Here is a 24,898-nt window from a genome sequence, read left to right on the forward strand (position 1 = left end):
GTGTGTGAGAGAGAGAGAGAGAGAGAGAGAGAGCGAGGAGAAGACACGCGAGCGGAGAGAAGCACGCGCATCGACCGGCTCCTGCAGCCGGATGCTCTCCTCCACATTTGACGTATTCCACCTTATTCCTTATAATTAAGTGCGTAGAATGATACGCAGCGTTTTTGACGGAATAGCTCGTTACACTTCGCCACAGACACAGATGGACGCCGCCGCCGCCACAGACACATGACTGGACGAAAGCAGCTCTTCCTCCCCTGAGACTGACGCGATGTCCAAACCTCCGAGTTTCTAGTTTCCCTCTTCACTCTGTCGCCCTTTTCTTTCCCCTCTGGACTCGTCGGATTTAAGTTTCGCAGCCGAAAGGAGCTTTTTTTCTTCTGTGTCCGTTTGAAATGACAGAAATAAGCGAGAAGGAGAACGAGCCACAGAACCGAGACCTGCACCGACCACAGGCGACCGTGCCCAGCCACCAGGAATCCAAGGTAACCGCACCGTTCCCCGGCAGGACGAGCACAAATCAATTGGTAATCGATTATCTGCTGCTCAGACTGAATGCTGGAGTTCTGTGATGACAGTTTTGAGGAATTGATGTTATTGAATCATCATCATCATCATCATCTACTCTGTGTGTAAATTCAAGTTTTTCTATTTTGACTTGCCTGCATGTCTTTAGTTTCCCCCCCCTCCGTCTTAACGAGGCTTATAACTTTAAGCTGCTTTTAATTCTTGTACCTGCTCCTGACCTCAGAGTTAAAGGGCAGAGATTACATGGAGGTGCGTGCATGTGCTGTCTGAGGCCTGTGCAGGGGGGGGTCTGAGGTCTGAGGCATTAAGAAAAAGTGAAAGGTGTGTGCATGAGGGGAAATGAACTGGCATTATCATCCCTCACTGACTTTTCTTCTTCAGGTCAGAAGTCTCATTCTCACACACACCCACAAGTTGAAGATGATGTTTAAAGAAAGTGGGAACGGGGCTGCAGCTCAACAGGGAGATAAGATCAAATGAGATAAGATAAAATAAGATGAATCTTTATTGATCCTACGTAGAGGAAATTCACAATTGGCACAACAGCACAAGGAAGTAGCAGCACAAGGGGGAAATGTAGTTGGAATAAAAATAGAAATACTATGTGCAATGTAACATAGGGATCAAGTTTGTGTAATTATCCATTCTTTGTTATATACAACTTGCCGCAGTTCTTTCCTGAGTTTTCCATAATCCTTGGCACTGCACACGCTGTATGCCCATCGTGTAGATGTCACTGCAGAGGAGTTATGAACCTGCATCTCCTCTCCCAGCAAACCACCGGGACCATCACACCTGACACATGATGGCAAACATGGTGGAGCCACGACAGCATTAACCTGCGATGGGATCCCAGTGGAGGGGAGACAAATAGCTGCTGGTTTCTCTTGACTCTTCATTCCTGCACGTTCAGTTCAATATCTTCATTTTCCTCTTGGTACAATAACTCATGTTAGACTCGAGTAATTCAACTCGCCACATTGATTTTTGGAATAATCAACATATAATCATGAGATCAGATCACAGCACTATCGGTAAACTGTATCTACTCTACTGTGGCTGGAGGTCATGTTTTCTGCTCCGGTCACTTGGACCAGTGATAAATTGTTAGGATGTGGTGTCGGTCAGGAAAGAACCCATTACAGTTTGGTATGGATCCGGAACAGGGATTAATCCAGGAGGACTTTCTTTAACATTGTGTGAGAGGGCATTTTTCAACTTTTTCACCATTTTCCGCATGGAATAATTCATGGATCCTGATTTTAAAGAATCTGGCTCATTATGAAGATTGATATCTGTGAGTGTGGTAAATTTGGTGCAGCTTGATTGATTTCAAGGGGGCTGTTGGGCCTCATTGGAGGAATGCGCTAAGTGTCATTCTAGTTGAATCCGAAATCTCTGGCAAAGTTCAAGATGTTAAATCACTGACTTTACTTGTTTCTAACCTACGTTTGCAGCTGCCATCTTGGCCCAGTCCACGTCAGGTTCTTCTACCGCAATGGGACCTAACTGGTTTAAGCTGAAAACATTTTGGAAAGTTACCACAGAACTAAAACCATACATCTGTTAAAAGTATATTTTCCGCCTTTATCAAGACGAGACTTCAAGATAAGACAGTAAAGCACAAACCTCATTAAGGCCTTTGTCATCGTTGTGCATATTCCCAGCCAGATTTTTCATTAACATAGCTTAAACCAGTAAACACTATACTGGACGCTCTCAGGGTCCCTGTAGTTATGGCCCCGGGGTATAGTTATGGGTTTTGCTCGCAGTCTAGAGGTGTATAATAACAGTGTTTTTTTGTTGTTGCTGATTAATCTTTCTTGACAAAAAACGGCGACTGCTCTCTCTACACTCTCGCTTGCAGCCTTGACCTAAATCTCCCGCATTAAACTTTCAAATGAGATTCAAGAGCAGCCTTAATTGCAGCAGCAATTACAGCGAGAAATCACATTACGGCAGTCCGCCGCCGCTCACGGCCACGGGGACCTGGGACAAGCCTGGCAGAGCCGGGGCGCCTTGTTGTTTCTATTTGACTACAGACAACAACACAATGGATGGTGGGCGTTAAGGGGCTGCATGAATTTATGAGCCAATCAGCTAGCAGATGTTTGCTGTGTCTTGCTAGGGGCCGGGTCATAATTCACACAAATGGCCGGCCAGACAAAACAGAACTGGTGGGGGGAAGAAAAAAAAAAACCAATCCTCCGAGCTGCGTCAGCCATGTAGCTCTGTTTCTGCCAAGCCCCTGCTGGCAGCTGTAACCAATCCAAATCCCGCAGAAGAAGAAGAAAGGGAAAAGAGGAAGGAAAGGATACATGTGTGTTACAACTGGGGTCGTTTTATAGTCGTCTGCTTGAGGGTGTCTCTACAGCTTCACTTGTTTCTTACTGTCACTCCTAATCCAGTCCTTTGCACATCACTCTGCTCATTTCATAACAACTTCCACCCTCTGCTTTCCCCCTTCTCCTGCCTCCATGTCTTTTTCTTTCTCACTTCCACTTGCCGCCGCTCTCCGTAATCCTTCTTATCTCTTCATCAGCTCTCCTCCGTCGCTCCCTCTCCTCTCGCCTCTCCGTCTCTTCACCGTCCCTCGGCTCTCGGAGCATTTATTACGGTGCTAAGTGGGCCCACCAGCTTTCTAGAGTGCCGCTAATAGAGGCTGTGACGGAGAATGAATAGTTATTCCACCTCCTCACACCTACAGGCGAGGTGATGGCTACGAAAATATTATTATGCCTCGCTAATCACTCGGAGCACATGCCGATCAAGTGTCGTATGTTCAGTGAGGTACGATGAATGTGACGATGACGAGGGGAAGTTCAGAGTCTGTATAAGGAAATCAGTGGTTTAAGGAACAGTTGTGCACTTGTGCCTGCGCTGAAAGTTGTTTCTTTATGCTTAACGTTAATTAGCAGCTAGCAGCCAGTTAGCTTAGCATCGCATAATTACTGGAAATACGGGGAAACAACGAGACCAGCTGATCCATTTCTCAAAGGTCATATTCCTATTTCTTGTGCCGGGAGCGCTTGACTGGTCATGACCATCAACTTTATAAAAATGGACGACATTACAGCTCTGCAAAAGTGAAGCCGAAACATTGTGATTATTCCCCAGGTGGCTGGAGGCTTCTCCATGTTAGCAAATGGGACATGAACTTCTTTTCACGTTGGTGTTTATTCACATGCTAGTTTTTTCTAGTAAGTTTTGTTTTGATCAGTTATTTGATGCTATAAAAATGGGCTGAATCATCATGATTGACAGCCGAGACTGACTCACGATAGGTCGAGTTCATGTGTAGGCGGGACCTTGATACTGTGGCTCCACTCTATAGCTCCCAAATTCTATAATCAGCGTGCAAGTGGCAGCGCTCGATATTTTGGCTTCATTTCTGGAGGCAGTGGAAACCCGTAAAAAGGTCCAACAACACGTTCCTGTCGTTATTATCACTCTTTAGTTTTTCGGTCGATTAAACAAACTAATTCCTATGTTGATTTTCTTTAGCTTTAGATGTGATTTGAGCATACGTCCTGAAATGTCAAACAATTATTAAACACTCTTATACTTTGCTTAGTAATGGATGAGACGAGAGCTGTGAACTCAGAATACGACGCTACATCAAGTTTAAATGATTATATTGCAGTGTGGTGCTGTGGCCCGGTCGGCAGGGTCCTCACAGGGCTCATCGCGTTCTCAGCCAACACAAAGACAGTTTTATGAGCTGAAACGACGGCAGCCGTTTCTCTCCAACTTTGTCCTTCACGCTCTCTGCAGAGAGCCCTCTAACTTTTCTATCAGCATGTTTTCTCCTCTTTTTATCTAATTAATTTCTCACCTTACATCTACTCTCTCTTTTCCATTGACTGCCCCAGTGTAATGAAAACCAAAACCTTTTCCTTTATGCACCCGCACTCCTCTCCCATCCCTCCTTTCTTCCCTTTATCATCATCTTTCTCCATATCTCTTTTTCCATGGTTGAAAGGGTGATAGGATGAGCGACCAGCAGTAGTGCAAGACTCAGGGTTACCAGTTCATTCAGTTTAACCAAACCACGATATGTTTTCATTATTACTTAAGACTCTCAATTTCTCTTAAATTTGTATCTCCAGTTTTACTTACTTTTAATGATTATGCAAAGCTAAAAATTATCAAATTTGTTATTTTCACAGTTTATGAAATTAGTCATAATAGTGCATTGCCCTTTGTAAACACATGTGTTTGGAATGGGCTGTTTTCTCTACCTGTGGTGATGCTGGTTGCAGCTTTCTCTCTGAAACAGAAAAAGTGACCTTCAGTAACCGAGCTGTGGCAAGTAAAGACCGGCTGCAGGACTTGGTCCGCACATCCCTCAGTCCGCACCACCGCTGCTGCTCAAAGAGCCGTTTATCCAAAGTTCAGTGAAGCTCAACTCCGTACGTTGAACCCCGGGCAGGAGAATCGTCTGTTGTTGTCAGAGCGCTGATTACTTGTTCATTCAAATTGTCTCCAAATCGCACAAAATTCGACAGTGCACTTCCTTAGTCCCTTAACATCCCAAGTGTGAAGCTCGAGATAAAGACCGATTTATGGAATTATTAGATAGATGCACAAATGTTTTGTTGTAAATCTAGAAAAAACGATGCTAATTAGTTTTGGATGCTTTTTTGACAGCGCTGACATTTAATTTCCTCTTGGCTAACTTCTGTCTCTCCTGTGTCAGTACGCAACTAAACTCACAAATACAACGGCAGAGCTCTTTCTGACGGGCACCAGCATGTGTCTGTGCCGCTCATGTGATCATCCTGCGTGTGCGTGACATTTCTGAACAAAGTGTGTTGTGCGTCCTCGTGCTTGTTTTCTTCCCTATCACTGTTGGCAGGAGGATGTACATCAGTCATCATCTGATATGTTTGTGTTCCACCTGTCAGGATGATGGACTTGTATCGCTGACCTTTGAAAACAAGCTGCAGTCTGCACAGAAAACAGAGGAAGTGTTGGAGGGAGGCAGGAACACAGTGAGGGAGGCAGACGCAGTTAGAAAGACACGGAGCGTCTCACATGAGCTATAAACTCCAGTTATTTTCCTGTACTTTTCCGGAGGGGCTATATGTGAGAATGCAAATGTCAGAGTCAGTTGCTCTGGACATTGTGGAATTTTCCCTACCAGCACCCTAGTAAAATGTCTGGGAAAAGTCAGAGTAAGTCCCTTTTGTGAGATTACGTCAGGAGAATCGCAGGAAAAGGCAAAGCGAGAAGTCAACTTGGAAAGACGAGATTTGAGTGTTTTTGTTGATCGGGGTTGACATCGGTTTGGATGTGCTGTTAACAAAAAAACGTGAATTCCGCAGTGGAATGTATACGCCTTGCCTCTGCTATGCTTTACTGACACGCCACCCCTTGCCTGAATGTTCCAGACATTGTTCTGTTGTGGAGAATGCTTCTCCTGCTGCGTTCCTCACATATGATGATATATCACGTCTGAAAACAGCTTATGAAAGAGCCCAAGCGAAACCGGCGTTACAGAGTCGCCATGTGCTCCTGTACGCAGTGTTGAAGCAGCTCTGTCTTGATCGAAGTCGCTGAATTACTGCCCTTGATTGAGTTGTAAAACACTGCTGATCCAGCAGAGTTCCTCGTGCACTTCCAGGGTTTGTGTGGCTTCTGCTGGGAATAAATATGAACGTAGTGTCGTGCTAACCCTCAGGAGGCTGCTGCTGAAGTGACAGTGACGTTATTTTCTCTCTGTAAAGAAAGAGCTGGAGGAAATACAGTTTTTATAAAGGCTAGCTGAGATTTTCTGTTATGAAGACTCACCTTGAAAGAAAAACATACACATTTGACTGCAATAACAACATGTTCATTCATACAGAGCATTCGTACAATTGAAAATACTTTTTCTCCAAGTGCAGGACTGGTTGATCAACTCAATTATTATCCTGGATAATGATTCCTGAACAACAACAATGCAGAAATCTACAGATTGAACCTCTCATTGTTTCTCTATATTGTGTTTTACTCCCTTTTTTTCATACTCATTGTTTCTCTGCATTGTACTTTAATTGATTCCCAAGGCCTCACAAAGGCATTCAGCTTGTTGTGGGACTGTGTGACAAAAGCCTACAGTAAAACATGTTGAGTCATGATGTACAATAATAAGTCAGGACTCAATCAGTCAGTCAGTTTTAGTCGTAAAGCACATTTCATACGGCTCAGTGATGCTTCACGATCGACTGATGAGCCAATAATAAAAGAGACCAAATAGAAATGCTGACAAAGATTATAAAATTGATTTTAAAAGCTATTTGGAAGAAATAAAAGTAAAATATCAAACAAATATGAACGGCTACATGAAATTGATTAAATTTATAACACATGCAATAATATGATGCAGAAAAGCCAGGCTAAAGAGAGAGGTTTCAAACTGGCCGATTTCCACACTTGTGGCTGCTCTCAGGTCCTCAGACAGAGTGATCCAGCTGTTTGGATAATAAAAGCTATAAGCTGCCTCACCTTTTGTGCCGTGCACTTTGGAGCAGCTACGTACCAGAAGACCTGAGGCGCTTTACTGGTTCATACACTGAGCATATGAGATGTGTGCTGGTGGAAGACCTAAAGATCTTTTAAAGACAAGTAAAAGCAAATCTTCTCGCTTCTTCACTCACTGTATGATAGTTTGATTTTTATCCGGAAGAAAGCTTTGGATTTTTTAAGTATTTTATCTAAGAAGTCATTATTCTGTGTCTCTGTTTGTTGACTGTAGCCTTACTGGGTGTTAATCATCCGTCACTCAACGCCGACCACATTGTCGTCAAGCTTCCACCATTTTCTTTGAACATCAAGCAACCGTTGCAGTCGCCTCTTGCTTGCTGCAAAAGCTCCTTGTGCAGTTAAACCTTTTAAAAGGCTGGATTTGGAAATGCAAGCTCCTTTTGCTGCACAGGCTGTCAGACGGCGTGTGAGAGTCTTTGCTACTAAGAGGCTCATGTGTCTTCAGAAACAGAAACAGCCCTCAAACAATATTTTAATATTTGAAAGACAATCATAGGAGAACATGTTATTCACACCTCGTTTTTCACCCAATATATTAATATGCAGTGTAGAGAAGACAGAGGGACACATGAGGTTCTCCTTCTCATCTGCACAATCCTTAGAATACAAGCCTGACTTTAGCTTGTCCTCTAATCTCTATGTTTGTAGTTTTCTTCATCTATAACTTGAAGAAATTTTAGTTTTTGTTGTCCCTTTACCTCAGTGTTTGGACTTTTTAACTTTACAGAAAGTTTACATCCACAAAAAACGATATTACACACTAGAGGAAAAGTTAGAGAATGTCTCCTTTGTGGTTTTTCACATGAAATGACTTCACTAACAATAGCAACATCTTCACTTCTCACAAGTGCTGCTCAGAGTCAGAGGAGTGTTGGTGTCTCAGAATCATCCAGATGGATACAGGAAATAATCTATTTTCTAAATGGACAAACTGAAGATGTCCTTTTCACTCTGTTCTGGGAAGTTGTCGGTTAGTTCCGATCTCTGTCACCTGCACTGGAGCTTGTGCATTGAGGACTTTTACCATTTTGAGCAGTGGCTAATGAGGTCACCTTTTTAATTTAACACAATTATTCATTTTCCAGTGTGTTGAGTAGAAGCTTGAATAGCACCAGCAGCCAGAGATGCCCTGAGAAAAACTCTGCAGTGGGCGTGTCGTGTTTAGGAGTTGGCAGACACGGGGGTCGCTCAACTGTGTCCAGAGAAAGCTTCTGCAGAGAGGGAGGAGATCGTCCTGGATCTGGGGCCAGATGTTGTTATAACGGGAAGAAACCAGATACCTGTTTGTGTCATCAATCAATACGCTGCTGTAGAGTGTGCAACGTACAGCACGCTGCTGTGTGTTGAACGTGCATAGCAACACAGAAGGCAGCTGTTCAAGGATGTTTTCTGGTACAAGACGGAGGAGAAAATAAGCATTTCAGGTCCAAAAGAGGCTTATAAATCTGATGTAATAAGCACTTAGCTATATGTTTATGAGTTTTATGTATCTGCACCCAGCTCACCTTGGATTGGTTTCCTGACCGAGACGAGCCGAGCCAACCGCATGGCAGCTGAAAGTGCCAAGAGACGGGTGGTAACAGATCACTATTGTTTCTATTTACTGACAGAAGTGAAACTAAATTAATCGTCTCTAAAAGAAAAACAAAAAGATAAACCTTGTGTTTTCTTGTAGAAAGTACATTTGTCTTTCCTGTGGAGATGAAGAACCACAAGCAGAGAGATTAGACATTGTTTCTCGTTGCTGTCCTGCGACACCTCGTAGAAAAACACAGGGCGAGGCAGCTGCGTCGTAGTGGCAGCTGGGGGACGTTTTCCCTTTCACAGGCATCTCGTGTGAACACCATGAACACCCACCCCCACTTCTCAATCATTAATTTATCCATGCACTCCGCACAATAGCCTATTTATAGAAGCCTCCACCAAACATCTCTCCATGCTCGTTTTCAAACGGCTGGAAAAGAAGTCCGAGGCGTCGGCTCTGTTTCTGTCAGAGGGCTGCTCTGGAAAGGCCCTGGTACATTATTAGGCTTTCGAAGGCCAGGGGGTGGTTGAAAGTGTCAGCGTGCTATTTTTCTATGCATCTCCACTTTAGTTATGTTCTTTTCCACAGTTTTATTCATTCCGTTTTATCTATTTTCCCCTCACTTTCTTTGACTGCTCCCATACTTTCATTTTTACATCTTCAAACCGCAGCCCGCTCTAGTAGACGACGCTACCCGCACTGTGATGAGCTAATTGCTGTCAGTAGTTCAGAGTGTGATGGGTCGGCAGTTCTGTGATCCATAAATAGACTCTTCAAAACCTAACAGAGAGAGAGCGCTACTGAGAAATATAAAAGATTTGCATTCATTAGAGTCTCCTCTGCTCTGTTTTCAGGGGAGGATGTTACGGGATATATGACAACGCGTATCAGACGGCAACCCAGCAGCTTTAATAGAACACCTATTATAACACAGGGACACACATACAAATAGTAAGAGCAACCACATGAACCAGGGGGAAATCTGGATAGTGGTGTGTGATGCCATGTAGCTCCCAAATTACAGACTGTTGGAGAGCTCTAATTTTATTTTTGCTCTATTAATAATTGATCCGTGCAATTTTTAAATTAATCAAAAATGAATGACTGGATTCATTTAGCACTTCTGTTGTGGCTGTTTTTCCACCGAGAGTCTTTCACAGTGTGAGAGCGGGACTTATTGATTTCATGTTAAGATTTTGTAATGCTCGCACTCAAATTCCTGCGCTCGCACTCAAATAACCCCTCCCTGTGCTTCGGTCTGCTCGGCTTGTGCTCAAACTCTGTTCTTGCACTCGGATATTTTGTTGCTCGGACGCCTTTGCTGCGCTTCAGCTTCAGCTCTGCTCGCGGATTCCTCTCTTTTCTTTCTTCTGAGCAGACGTTTCACGCACTCGAGCAAATCTAAGCTGCGTTGGGTAGTAATGCCCAATTATAGCTAAAGCGACTTACAAAACACATTTGGCTTTAAACTGTCATAGTTTTGTTTTCACATTGACTTTAATTAATTAAGCTAAATCACTGTTTATGCTTTTGTTACTTTAAGCGTTGTTAAGGCTCAGGGTGCTATATTAACTTATGGATTATCAGTCATGTGTTGCCTAGTTTGTGCCTGAAGAGATTGTTCCTTTTCCCTTGGACCCGGAACACAACGCAGGCCTCTACCGCAGAGAAGATTAACAAAGTCAGACAAGTTAAACAATCTAATAGAGAGGAACATCCATTACTGGATGGACCACCGGTCGAGCCAAGAAAAGGCCATTAAGGAAAGCATGGACTCAGCTCCCTGTAGAAAACATTTATGAGAGGCACTCACTAATGGGTCGACAGAGACGACTCTTTTCATCACTCAGACTAATTGGCATGTGTGAATCTGCGGCTTAAAGAAGAAAAAGAGGAACCTGCTCGATGCTATTGATCGAGTTTTCTGCAAAGGAGAGCAGATAGCCGGTGGCTGTCGAAGCTCAGAGGTGCAATAGACATGATGAGGACGCTACCGCCTTGCTCGTAGAAATAGTTATATAAAGTTACACAGATTCACATTATGTTTTTCTTGCAGAGGAAAACCTTATGTTTTTACTACTTCGCTAAAAGCAGCAATATTAGAGCCACAAAATAAACATGTGAGGAACAGAAGCACTGTTAAATCAGAATTAAATGGAAGGAAGTTCACCTTTTGAAGTGAGGCAGGACAATATCCTCAACCCAGTCACAAACATAGACGGCTAATGAGCTCTGTGTAAGTTGAGGCGGGGCTCAGTCGGATTCTGAGGGACCTATTACATCCTTGCCCTCATTCTCCAGGCCATTCTCTCGAGTGTGTCTGTCTGTGTGTGTGAGTCCACAGCAGTTACTATTTCCATATAGAGGGTCCCATCGCGCCTAAGACCCTGTAATTGTTTGTCATTATCAGTCCCCTCTTTATTGTGTTGCCCCTGGATGGCGAGCGTGCGGGAAATGGAGGCCGGAGTCAAAGATAAACACCGCGTCCGCCATGCATCACTGACTGCGTCAAGCTCCAAGGTGCAGGTCGCTCAATAAAACTAATCAAATGGGAATTTTAAGGGGTATTGACTCGTGCGGATCTAAGGAACAGAGAGGGGAGAACAGCTGAAGATGGAAGATCAAAAGTCAGCTTCCAGGCCAAGGACAGTCGGAGGGTAGACGAGCAGACTGCTTTTAAACCCACTGGTTTCAAGCTCGACACCTTGTTGTCATTTCAAACACGACTTACATTGTACCTACATTAGTCATTAGTGTCATAATTTAAAGAAAAGGGTGAGACTTTCATCTTTCTCTGGTTGTAATGAATCAACTTTTGTCGACCTTGTCTGTAAATAGGAAACTGTTTGCTAACAAGTTTGCATTATCAACATCGTAGTTTCTTCGGCACCTAATTTGCGTCGAACTTTCTTATTGTGTAGCACTTCAAAACCTCTACGTGGCCCACGAACGCCATGAAGGCCGAACCGAAATTAGGCACTTTAGTCTACAGAGGACCCCGGGATATGCGTCACCAACTTGTCCCATCCTTACCGCTGTCGCCTAGCAACCGAGCTGCAGTTGGACACGATGAGAAAGTTTTGATGCCCCCTTTGGTTATTAGTCTACGGTTAGCCTTTCATATGAGTTAAAGCCTGATACTTTCATTTGAAAGTGAAAGCATCGGATGTGTCATCTCTTGCCGTGGCTATCGCTTTGAAAAAATACTTTCTCACTGAAGCGCAATGAATCCTGGGATAGATTGGCCCAAGAAGGATCTACTCTTGGAGCATTTGTAGAACGAATTTGGCAGCCGCGTTTGAAGGAGCCTTCGAAATGTGGCAGCATAGTCGTGTCACTGTGACACAGTCGCTGTATCAGGTCACAGTTTGTGTTTCTGTGTTCTCATCAGATTTGATTGTCAAATTTTGGGTTTATTTTGATGATTCATAATAGGAAGCCAACTGAGAAAAACTGTTTCTATGTCAAAATATCATTGTGGAACTTCACCTGAATATCATCTTTGTGTTTTCTTCTCAGTTGCAGCGGCTGAAGCGCTCCCTGTCCTTCAAGTCTGTCATGCGCAGTAAGAGCATGGACAACTTTTTCCAGCGCAACAATGGCGAAATGCGCCTGCCCTCGGCCCTCATCACCGCACCACCACCTCCGCAATCTCCTCCACCCTTCTCCGAGTGCCCCCCGGCCTATGAGCACTCCCCCTCCCTGTCCCCGTCGGTCAGTCCCAACCCGTCTTTATCGTCTCACTCGCCTTCGATCAGTCCCTCGCTGTCCGTCACCTCCACAACCCAGCCAAAGACTCAGGGCCCGCCGGTGCAGCCAGTCAAGACGCACTGTTTCCAGGAGCATGTCTTCCGTAGGCTTACCAGCTGCCAGCGATGCAAACACATGATCCAAGGTGGGTCAGTTAATCCATATATGGACAACTCGATAACTTTATTTCCTTCCATCGCCACTACTCTTGCATATTGCATTGGTTTTTAATGTGACAGCTGTCAGTCTTCAGTCTTCTGTGTGTTAAAGTGAACGTTGTGTGTCTCTGCAGGAAACTCCAAGCAGGGCCTGCGCTGTAAAGCCTGTAAACTGGCGGCCCACCTCTGGTGCTCGTCTGAGCTCTCCCAGCAGCCCTGTAACGGAAAGGTAGGAACACTTCAGAAGGACTTACAGTAACGTCAAGTTGTATTACCGTGCACTAATCACCTTTTATGAAGCTTACATTTTTACTTTATATCCACATAAGAAAATGGTTTTGCCAAGTTTTACTAGAGGTGTCTGACACCGGTTTCTGGAGCTGTTCAGTCTGCTCCTGTTGTGAAACTCTCCTAAAGTCTCCTTAAGGTAGTGACGTTTTTCTTATTGACTAATATTAGTTGTAGCTTTAACTCTGACTTAGATAAACAGTACAGTCTTTATCTACAATCTTTTTTCTGACATATCTCTTTCTCCTTTTCATTTACTTGGACTCATGGATGAACTGATTAGTTATTGTTGTGACTTCACAAAACATGTTTCTGGCCACTAATTATCACAAAACATATTAAATACCTTCAGCGTCTTCGCCACATGTTTATCGGTTGTCTGTCCCATTCCTGTGAATGTGATATCTCAGAAATGCCCAGAAGGGATTTCATTACAAATGGGCTCAAGGATGAATGGATCGGAGTTTGTGGTCAAAGGTCAAAGGTCACTTTGACCTCCCAAAGCCCATTTCTGGCCACAAACCAAGAAATGTTTTCATTATTAATGACAAAATACACTTAATACCTTTCATCAAATAGTTAATATTTCACTAGATATGCTAAATGAGTCTGAACAGACATGGATGTAAAATCTAACATAATAATGTAATTTATTTCCTTTACACTTATCAAAGCAAGATTATAAACTGCTTTAAAAACACATGGAAATAAAGCAAGACAGAATAAGACAAAACAAGAATAAGAAAGATAACATATTAAGAAAATATTGAAAACAAGCAACATCCGTTAAACTGTGAACTGCAACTTGTACTGGTTGGCAGGGAATGCGAGGTGGTAATTCTAGTTATCATCATGTTTTATCATAACTCTAATTAGGATACAATGCTTATTAATATTAAATTCAGTGTACTTCAGTTCAATTTGCTGCACTTCTCTCTGTACTACTTAACATGGGCCAAAATGTTTCCTACAAAGTTTATTAACTTTTTAATATTGTGTGTATTTGTTTAGAAAATGTAGAGGAAAAGCACAAGTCCTCAGCAGGGCAGAGATTAGGCCAGAATACTTGGTGTCAGCAGAATAAAATAGCATCTGGGCGCTATAATTGTCTCTCTGTCAGTTGGCATAGCGTTTCAGTCCTGGTAATATGCTTAGCCTCAGAGCCCCCATCTTGTTAAACGAGGATAAATCCCTGTTCAGACCAGCAGAGGCAGAAACACGGGTTATAAATGGGATGCGGATTGACCGGAGCTTTGCAAAGTTGACTAAGACGCTGACAGTGTTTTAAAGGCTAATAGTGGCATTAAATGCTTCCAAATATAAAAGAGGAACACAAAGCTGTGGAGGATTGTGTTTAAAGTTTCACTGGCCAGGTCCCAGCATTTTTTCACTCAGCCCTTTTGTCCTTGCTCTCGCTCGTGCTGTTCTCCTCAAACATCGGCCTCCTCTCTTCCCCTCTCTCGTCTGGGTTGTACGTTTCCTTTCCCCCCTCTGCTCTATTGGAAAATCAATATCTCCCCGTACCAGCTGGTCTGGCTAATTCAGTGTGAAATTCAGTGTGTTTGAGGCGCTCGCAATCCCTCGAGGATGTGACACGGCAGGCTCCCGCCGAGCCTTCGGCGGTGTCCTTTTCCATCACTGCACACTCATCAAAGCGAGGATTAGGCATTTTTACAGAAACTGGATGGAGTTGGAGGCTGCTTATTTTAGATCTACGTCACATAAGGTCCCAGGGTTACTCGCCCAAAGTGCGTCATCCAAAACAAACAGAGCTCGCTGGTGAGATTTGACTTCGATTGCACTGAAATTGCTCCGGTGCAATTTTGAAATCGCGGCATGCTGATGTCATGCATTTGACTGTAGAGCTGGTTTATGGCATCACATGTCTTATTGTTGAGGAGATAGAGTCTACATCTAATCCATGTATGTAAGTTAATCACAGTGGGGGAAAGTGCTCTGCTTCAGTACATCTTCCAGATACCTGTACTTTACTTATGCATTTCTATTTCCTGCCATTTTATACATCTTTGTAAAGAAGCAATGTTTTTACTCCACTACATTTATTTTAGAGCTACTACTGGTTAGTTTGTGGATTTTGCCACACACACACTGCAAAATGCTTCCTTGGGTCATGCCGCACACCTCAAAAATGCGGACAAACATATAACTTCCTTGGCAGAGGTAATTATAACCCATTGTATATTGAAACAAAAGAATAAGAAGGAAACTGCATAAGGAGTACTTTTACTGTGCTATTTAAGGATCTGTTTACTTCTTCCACCTCTGATCCTTAATGACTAACAATAAAAAAACACTGATATGAGCAGGCAGAGCTTCATTCGAAATGAATGGCCGGCTCTCCGTCGACTTGCTGATCACACTCTCATGTGACAGATTGCTTTAATATGTCTTCTGAATGAAGCGGCTTTAAATGAGTCTGGAATCATGAACCTTCTGCTCATAATTAAACTTAAAGATCTATTACAGTTTGATTAAAGAAACAGGCTGAGCTCCGCATAAAATAATTGCCTCTGCAGGAAAGCGCCACACGCACGCACACACACGTGCACACACCTATCTTCTCCTAACTGTACTTTGTGCGAGTCAGCTCCATTCCATTATCCCCCTCTCTCTCCTCTCCCCTCCTTTCCACCCACCTCTCCTCTCTTCCCCATTTTATCTCTGCTCACCCCAACCGGTCGAGGCAGATGCCCCCCACACTGGGTCTGATTCTAGAAGTTTGCCACAGTGGAAATGGAAGGTGCATGTGATGCTGAGGAAATCACTTCATCTACCTCCACATCAGTTCTTCTCTGTTTTGAGCTCTGACAGAGGAGATGAGGCCAGTTGTCATTATTATTATAATCTGACAGAGTGAAGCATTCGCCAGGTTCATTAACAGTGAGCTCTTTTACTCTCTTATTTTATTTCTGCCCTGTGTTTCCAGTGAAACGCCTTGTGACTAATATATTAAAATGACTATAATGAACAAAAGAAGTATAAAAGCATCATATTCTCCAAGACACTTGACCAGAGCTGCAACAGTTGGTTCATTAATCGATAAGTCGATTTGAATAATTCTCATTGTTTACAGACCTCTTGTTTATATAGTCGCTATTTTGAATTTTGAAAGGTTTTCTGCAATATTACTAGTCAATATTATAATTATATTGGCAATTAAAAATATCACACAACTCCTATATCGTCACAATACTCAGCTATATTTCACCATTGAATAACATGCAGTTTTTTCAGTGTGGATGAGAAGACAAATTCCCGTCTGTCACCCCCGAGAGCAGCATCACTCTCTCAGCAGCTCAATGTCATGTTTGACTTTTAGACGTCTCCTGCACTTTTCTGACTGAATGTTCATAAATTCAGATGTTAGAAGTGTTTCCTTAAATCATTGATGGACAACGGCTGAACTGCCGATCGATTGTCGCTCACAGATGTTTATGTGAAGTGATAAAACTTTTTTTCTGGATTTAAAAAAAGTGTCAAGTTTCACCTGAGTAACGTTTTGCCAGCAAATCAACTCCACTCCTGTAAAATGCTGCTTTATTTTGAAACCCATCTCTACAGTTTCTGCTCAGGATGGCAAAAAGAAAAACAACTGACGATTAAACATATTAGTCTGATGGCGTTATTTTCAACATCAGTCACTCACCGTAAAACAGATGAAAAGAGATAAAATAGAGCTGAGATACTATCTTTATAAACTGTTTCTATTTGCAGAGCAGATTCATCACAGCCTCCTCTGTCAAAATCAGGACTTGGCAGTGTTATCTCTGAGGCTGATGACTCATCCGCTGTCGCCAAACATATTTCTCCTGCTAAATAAAGCATCTGATATCAAAGCGTGTACAGTAGCAGATCTGCACTCCGCTACAGTCTGACAGAGCCGGGCCTCTGTGGCGCCTCAGCAGACAAGCCATGCGGATAAATTTGCTTAAAGGCAGAAACAAAAAAAGTCGAGTCATGCTCCATCAGGCAGACGGCAGCGTGAAGGACGTTTCATCAGGAACGTATCGCTGAATGTCTCTGTGGTTGTTGCCTCCCCTCAGTTAAATTTAAGATTGATTTTTGGATTCTTTTAATAACTTTTACAGCTCAGCACGGCCTTACTATAACTGCCTCTGCTCCGAGTCGTAATCTAAGATCTTCTAACCAACATTTAGTAGTTCCTGAGTCACGGCTGGTAACTAATGGTGACCAGGCTTTTGCCATCAGGGCCCCGAGACTGAGGAGATTAGAATTGTTTTTAAATCACTACTCAAACCATAGTTCTATAGGAAAGCATTGCCAGATTGTTTAACTGGTTTTAATGAATATTTTCCGTTATGTTATCTTTCTCGTTTTTCATTTGTCTTGTTTTGTTCTGTGTTGTTTTATTCCCATGTATTATTGTAAAGCACCTTGTTGAGATCACTGCTACACAGATACATTTTTATTATTTTATTATTTGCATACTTGGATCGTATGAGGTGATGTAACCTACTAATGTATCAAGATGGAAAAGTATGTCAAAGGGTTTAATTTAGCTATTTTAACCAGTTTGTGTGGAACATACCGGAGCACTCCTGAGTATTCATCATGACTTCTCCTCTTCCTCCTATAGTCCTGAAACTGAAGGGCTCAGATACAGCTACAAACAGCTTGATGGGGGAAAAAAGGAGCAAAATGTTCTTAGATGTAAGCCACAGGAGAGGCAGTGAAGCAGCCGCGTCGCCTCCTAGAAACTACTTTCATATGCAGCTACTCTGCATTTCTTCCTTTCACTGCTGGAAATGAAGTTTGAAATTCATTTGCAGTATAAAAGACAAGGGTGTGGAAGTCGAGATGGAGATTGTCAGGGTTTCTGTGGGGTCTTTTAATAAAGTCTAAATTCGATAATCTGAATTTTAGTCCTTGAAAAGTCTTACATTTGTCAAAGGCCATGTACTAGGTCTTGAAAGTGTTTAGGTCTAAATTATATTAACTTTCTTTTACTATCTTTCAGTAATTCTGTCGTGCTTAAAAATCAGATTTTGTGGCATTCATATGAAGTCTTCAATTTAACTTCACGTATTTGTACACATGCACAGATATAGTAGGAATACGTCTTTTGAAGATGTGTACCGCAATAACTCCACGTTGTTCCCAAACTGCATTTCTGCGTCATCTTCAAAACAGATTTTATAGATGGAATAAATAACAAATGCATTTCAGTTGAGCCGAAGGACTGAAAGAACATCCAGACTGATACGTGCACATATTCAGGTGCGCATCACACTTCCTGTATAGGCTTGACCTTCCCTGATTTATAATAAACCCACAGGTATTGTCTTACAGCAAAATATCACATCTGCCCTTTTTATCATTTTTTTGTTCCCACTTCAAGTAACACTTCTCCTTCCCCCCCGTCCTCCCCTTTCTGTCCTTTTGTCAGTCAGGAGCTTTCAAGAGAAACTTCAGCTCTCCTCTGCTGGCCATCGATCCGCTGGGTGTGGTCAGAGAGGCGCCCGCCGCTCAGGGTGAGTGATGGAGACGCCGGCTGATTTATGGCGGCAGCAAACAGCTGAAATCTCCGGATGACTAATCGCTGTGTCCGTGGCCTTCGGTCCCTGACAGGCCCGCGTGTTTGTGTGTGTATCTACATTGTCAGCGATAAAATTGCACATGTGTTGCTCTGTTCCACTTTGTCTGGCTGCGTGTAGAGGCGGATAATAGCAGTGTTGACCCCGTGTACGAGGCGCTGCGCTATGGGACGTCGCTGGCTCTGATGAGTCGCTCCAGCTTCGGCAGTATCTCAGAGTCGCCTTGTCATGAGGTATGGAAAAAAACCACGCGCACATAAAATACCCAGACAACCCCAGGCGTTCGTATAAATTCATGCTGACATCAATCTTTCAAAGATCATTATTGACTTTGCAAACTTTTCTTTATTTACAGGAAGAAAAACCACAAGACAAACTCGAAAATCAGCCGATTGCTGAAGAGGAACAAATACCAGGAAGTAAGTCAAATAGTTTTCCCTTTAATTTCTTTATAGCTGATAATGTGTGTTTGACGCTTTATTTCTTTGGTAACAGGAAGATGGATATTAAGTACAAACATTGAGACTCTTCCCATGTGGGAGCGTTATGAGTGTTTGCCCTGTTTTTTCTGCATTAACGAGTTTATTATCTCTGTTCTTGTTTATGTGAATTCACCAGATAATAATTTCAGAAATTCATAGACACAGAGTCCTGTCCAAGAGTTAAGGAGCTAAATTAGCATAAGACGCAGTACAGCACGGAGGTGGTGTGTGTGTGTGGGTGTGTGTGTGAGAGAGAGTGTGTGTGTGGGTGTGTGTGTGTGGGTGTGTACCCAGTGCTTTTCCCTCTCCGTCTTCAGTCCCAGGAGATGGGATCATCTCAGTTTGTTCTGCTGCCACCTCACGGTTAACGACCTTGACTTCGGCCTTCCTTCTGTTTGCCGCAAAGTGACACGACCCCCCCTCTTCCTCTCTGCATCCTTTCTTTCTCTCCCTCCTCTTGCACCCCCCCCCTCTTTCCCCTCCTCTCTCTTGTTTTACATGTGACCTTTCTTTCTCTCACGCATTTTGTCTTCTCACTTCTCTCCCTTTCTTTCCCCCTTCTCCCTTTCTCTTTGTGTCTACATGTCTGTCTCTCCAGTGCTCACCCCTCCTGAAAGCGAGAAGGCTGATTCGGAAGACAGGGTCAGCCTGAAGGTGTGTAGTCAGCATTCCTCTCATCTTTCAGTCAGTTATTCTCGGTGAAGCTGCGCTCTGCGTCCACAGCCTTCAAACTCTCCAGTCGCAGATTTCCAAAACATTCGGACAACGATCTTTAACCCCCCGTGCTCCCTGTGTTTGTCTTTTTGTCAGACTCCCAAACGAGTCGAAGTCCACTCCATCCACACCTACGTGGCCCTCTACAAGTTCCTGCCTCAGGAGAAGAACGACTTGGAACTACAGTCAGTCCAGTTTCTCAGTTGACCGTATGTGAGCATGTGAGAGTAATCGGTTGAGAGAGGAGGAAGTGTTCACCTGGCCCAAAATGTACCTGACACTCACGCACCATCTGCCTCCTCAGCGGGATGGTCGTAGGGGGGTTTGCAGGGCTCGGGGTGGGTGGAGGTAGGGTGCCAGGAGGCCGGGAAGGACAAACAGCTGCGAGTGTGTGAAAGAAGAAAAAAAGATGTATTTAGTAGGATCAGGAAACTGCTGAGTGTGGTATGACACTCACCACTAATCTGGAGGATCCGTCTGTGCAGGGAGATGGAGAAATGTCTTCTCATGGACAGAACTGCTTCCGCTTTCCTCAGAAAAAGAATCAATTTCATGTCAACATTTATATTAAAACAACGCGGCACAAGGACTTAAAGTGACACTGACCGTGTAGTGATGAGTGCAAACAAGACTCAAATCTAAAATCGATCAAATCTAGTGCATACCTCAGCTAAGGCCAGAACTAACTGCCCAACTGTATTTTTTAGAAAGTTAAATATATAATGTGTGCTTGCTGTTGCATTGATTCTTACGTTTGTGAGTAAATTAGTTTTTCTGCTAATAATAAACAACAATTGCCACAAACAAAAATAATTCTCATCGAGCCTTTTGACTGTTTTTCCTGCAGGCCTGGTGACAGAGTTCAAGTCACAGATGACTCCAACGAGGACTGGTGGAAGGTGAGTCTTCTTTCTTTATTCTTTCTTTCTTTCTTTCTTTCTTTCAGATTGTCCGCTAACCAAAAGGTCGGTGGTTTGATCCCCATCTCCTCCAGTCCAGCATTACGAAGTAATCTCGGATGAGTCACTGAACCCTAAATTGGCTCTGACTGGCTGTGTCTGCAGTGTGTGAATGTGACTAATACTGTAAAGTACTTTGAGTTTATAAGTATTGGGTCCATTCACTAAGACTGAAGAGCGGGTGGGTGGTGCTTGAAGGACGGCAGGTGTAGGTGTGAGCAGAACTAGTCTGAAGATCATCACAGTCACCTGTTAATAGACAGACAGGTCTATGTTAACATAAAGCACCAGGGAACAACAGACAGATTTATGCTTGGCAGGAATGTAAATAACAGAAATTCAATGGTCTTATTTAAAATGTACTGAAACTTAACACAGTTTTTTCTTTAATATTTTTCCTTGTTTAAAAAATAAAAAAGGCCCCTTTGTTTACTATAAGCTAAATGTTTACCAGTGTCTTTGAAGAGAATACAGGGGGATTATGGCTCGGCAAATACAGAAGCTGAAAAAAACCCTTGTCTATTTGAATTCAGTTTTTTTTTACTGTGATATAAATTGAAGACTATAAATCGTCCTTGGATGTGAGTGTGAGAGTGAATGGTTGTTTGTGTCTGTGCGATGGCCTTGTGATACGTTGGCGACCTGTCCAGGGTGAACCCCGCCTCTCGCCCAGTGGCAGCTGGGATCGGCTCCAGCTCCCCACGTGTTCCTCAAGGGGATAAGTGGAATAGATAATGGGTGGATGGCCACTGTGATATAAGAGTGATGAATATGTAAGTGAGTGGTCAAGCAAACAAAAATGAAAACGCAAAGTATGCCATTGTGTGTTTACTCAGCAGAGGACTGTCAAGGACGGTCTGTGTTGGGTGTACTGTTTGTGTTGAAACAAACGTCGGCTTATAATTGAAACGTATTGTTTCTTTTTGTCAAGAATGCAGCAGATGTTTGTACTGTGCTTTAAACAAAGCAGTATTATTATTTTACTATTTCAGTCAACACAAGTCAGATCAGAACAGGAAGTATCTATTTATAATGTGTTCGTCAAAGATTGTGTGTGTGTGTGTGTGTGTGTGTGTGTGTGTGTGTGTGTGTGTGTGTGTGTGTGTGTGTGTGTGTGTGTGTGTGTGTGTGTGTGTGTGTGTGTGTGTGTGTGTGTGTGTGTGTGTGTGTGTGTGACCCAGGGGAAAAGCAGAGACAAAGTGGGATATTTCCCAGCCAACTTTGTTCAGCGGGTCCGCCCTGGCGAGCGGGTGTGGAAGGTCACTGATGGTTTCCACGGCAACCGAGACAAGGGCCAGATGACTGTAAAAGAGGCCCAGGTGAACATTTAAATACACACAATTTTTCAAACTCTCTCTCTCTCACTCACACACACACGTCCTGAACACAACTTATGCAAATTCATGCAGAAAACTGCTGAGATTACAGAGGACGGCATGTTAGCTTACTTTTAGCCTCAGTCCACACACTCTCTCACATCCCTGAATGTCACTTGCCCGTCCTCCAGCTCTGCACTCCCCTCTCTATCCCCTCCCTCTCTCACCCGTTGCCGACCCCCCCACCCCTCTTTCCTCTGCAGATCTGCGTCGGGAAGAACGAGGACATTGACGGTTTCCTCCGGCTGACGAGCGGGAAGAAGCGAGGCCTGGTCCCCGTGAAGTATCTGCTGGAGATATGATGGCGGCGCGCTTCTCCTCGACGCTCAGTTTGATAGAGAAGTTCACTGTAATGGAGGAACGCTCAGGAGTGTTTAGCCAACACCTCGCTGACCGCCAACCACACAACCCCCCCACCCCTCCAAAAGAGTGGCAGTGAAGCAGCAGCTTGCGTGGACAACGAGCCACGATACGGCTTTTTACTGCAGGAGGATTTTAAAGGTTGGAAGGAGGGGCGCCTTCTTTTAGAGTTCTTTACAGCTACTTTTTTCCTGTAGCACAACTTGACTTTGTGGGGTTTATACCCCCTCACAAAAACAAATGTAGCATCACGTAGAAGAGGAGAAGAGTGCAGGAAGTCTGGCTACCTCACTACACATCTCCATTGGCCAATGCGTCTGCAAATAAAGGGAAGACGACGACTATATTATGATGTCAAGGCGCGTGCAGGCCTATGGGACTTTGTGAGCAAACTGTCTTCATTTCATTGTTCGTGTAGAGAAAACAAGACGTAGGAGATCGTGAAAGATTGTAGCTGTTTATCGTAGTCGCTTGTGCAAACATGTTACGGTTGGTTGTCTCAAACCCTGCAACAGATTCGGGTTTGTAGAGTCAGCTGAAGAAATAAACCACGAGAGTGCAGCTCACGACGTGCACACGTCGGCTGATGTGATGTGGATTCATGATGTGTCGCTCTCACTAGAAAACGATTCAGGTATTACATCACGTCAAATTTGAGTCTTCTCTGCTCGGTTTTGGTCAAATGAAAGTCATGACACACTCGCTGCATTTCAGTCTGCTCTCCGGTGATTAGATTACTGTGCAGTTTTGCTCCTCGCAGCACGGATGTGATAAATGCTTTCCGTGCACCTCTGGGGAGCTTCTCTCTCACTATGCCCTTCAGTCACACTTGCAGATTGTTATAGTTCACTCTGTTCCATGTAACTCTAAAAAAAAAACGAATCTGGTCAATATATTCTCTGCGTTGTTTATCTGTAATGTCCTGTGATCCTCGCTGTCATGTCCGGTTGTGCTGTAACATGACGGCGGTGCGCTGTGTTGACTTTCTGATGCTTTTCTTCCAGGGAAGAATGGAGCAAAACTAAAATTATAATTAAAATGTCTGTAATTCAGGTTGATGATTTAAAAACCAAACCCAGTGTCATCTCAGAAGGTCGCGCACCTGTCAAGAGAACGTGTTGAATTTTTTGATAAATGGCGGCGGCGACTCCTCCTCCCAGCACACCAGGTTATTTTTAAATAACACTGCAGAAGGACTGTTATTTTTGCTGGAATTTAAAGGTGATAAAAATCAAAATCACCTCACACCATTCGATTTATTGCTCTGTTCCTAGAAACCATAAGGCAGCGTCAAACTGCCTTTGCTGTGGCAATAACTGTAAATAACAATATGACAGTATTTGTAAATATCCTTATAAATATATTATATACTGACTCTGAATAGCTCTCTGCTAACCAAGAGCTTTGCAGGTATCCAGCAGCCAGGTAAGGGCATTAACCTCACAGTTATAAAATTACATTAAATTATTATTTATTGTCCCACTTATCAATGTATGCATCTCTATGCTCAATTAACATCTAGCCCTGTTAGCACAAATCTTTTTAAATACTATGCACAACTAGTCACTCACTTTATTTTCTACTCCGCTTATTTCCAGTGTTGGCACACGCATATTTATGTCAGTGTATACCTGTGCTTTTTGCATTGTGGATAAAGATTCCAGCGTCGGGGGTGTTGCAGCTTTTACAAAATGTCCATCTCAGTTCATTACCTTCACTGGATAGAACCAAGATTGGCTCAGGATCAGTATTACCCAGGTTAATTCCCTTGCACACTACCAGGCTAGTTCTCTGCATGGCGAGCTGCCCTGTGACCCTCACATCTCTCTCAATAAAGGCAGATGAACTCTCACACTGAAGCTGTGTGCTCTTTTGTTTGGGAAATAATTCGTGCTTTTCTCCTCGGTTGTGTGACTTGATTTTGCTGTTTAAAAAAAAAAGAAGGAAAAAGCTGATGAGGATTAAATGGGGATCTCGTCTGCAAAGAGCTCGTGGTATTATCAGTAAAGGCAGCACACTGCAGTTTAAAATCAGGACTATAAAAATTCTGGATGCATGTTTATTATTATCAAGTGTCTTTCTCCTCACTGGTGTTTCAGCTCTGACGGAAATGTGATATTGAAAAGGTCATTTAAATTTGTCAAAACAACAATTAAACGATGTAGAGATGCCAAAAATCAATTCAAGCCTTTGACCTCATAATCCAGGGATGGAAGAAGGACTCAGATCATTTACTTGCATCAAACTATCAAGAGAAGACTCAAATGCAAATATTTGTTTTACTTAAGTAAATGCACAAAAGTATAGTAGCAGCAAAATTAGCTAAAGTTTTAGAAGTAGAAGAAGACCTACTTCCTATGCAGGCTGGGCCTTGTCACTGTTATACTGTGTATAAAATACCTTTTAATTATGCGTCATAGTATATAAGCTTTTTTTTGTTTGAAGAACTAGTTACCAAACTGATAACTAGATTCTTGTTTTTTTACCCTCATGGTTGAATGCACTTATTGTAAGTCGCTTTGGATAAAAGCGTCAGCTAAATGATATGTAATGTAATGTAGCAATAAAATAAATAAATTGGTAATTACCCTGAAATGAATGCATTAAAATAAAAAGTAACTCCAAAATCCAAAGGGAGGAAATATGCTCTTGAA

General features: G+C 43.1%; 1 protein-coding gene across 2 annotated transcripts; it reads left to right on the top strand.

Moving 5' to 3' along the window:
• LOC118100146 (SH3 and cysteine-rich domain-containing protein 2) lies at positions 1-24,096 on the top strand. Of its 2 annotated transcripts, none has more exons than XM_035144906.2 (11): positions 1-485; positions 12,101-12,476; positions 12,624-12,718; positions 18,206-18,290; positions 18,474-18,586; positions 18,709-18,772; positions 19,434-19,489; positions 19,646-19,734; positions 20,397-20,448; positions 21,690-21,827; positions 22,016-24,096. In XM_035144906.2, exons 1-11 carry the CDS (start codon positions 396-398, stop codon positions 22,184-22,186), a joined length of 1,329 nt encoding a protein of 442 aa, XP_035000797.1. In that variant the 5' UTR covers positions 1-395; the 3' UTR covers positions 22,187-24,096. The 2 variants fall into 2 exon arrangements, with proteins under 2 accessions (XP_035000797.1, XP_035000798.1); XM_035144907.2 differs by having other exon boundaries at positions 22,088-24,096.
• Positions 24,097-24,898: the final 802 nt, after the last annotated feature.

Source organism: Hippoglossus stenolepis, chromosome 21, assembly GCF_022539355.2.
Source record: "Hippoglossus stenolepis isolate QCI-W04-F060 chromosome 21, HSTE1.2, whole genome shotgun sequence".
Classification (NCBI taxonomy): domain Eukaryota; kingdom Metazoa; phylum Chordata; class Actinopteri; order Pleuronectiformes; family Pleuronectidae; genus Hippoglossus; species Hippoglossus stenolepis.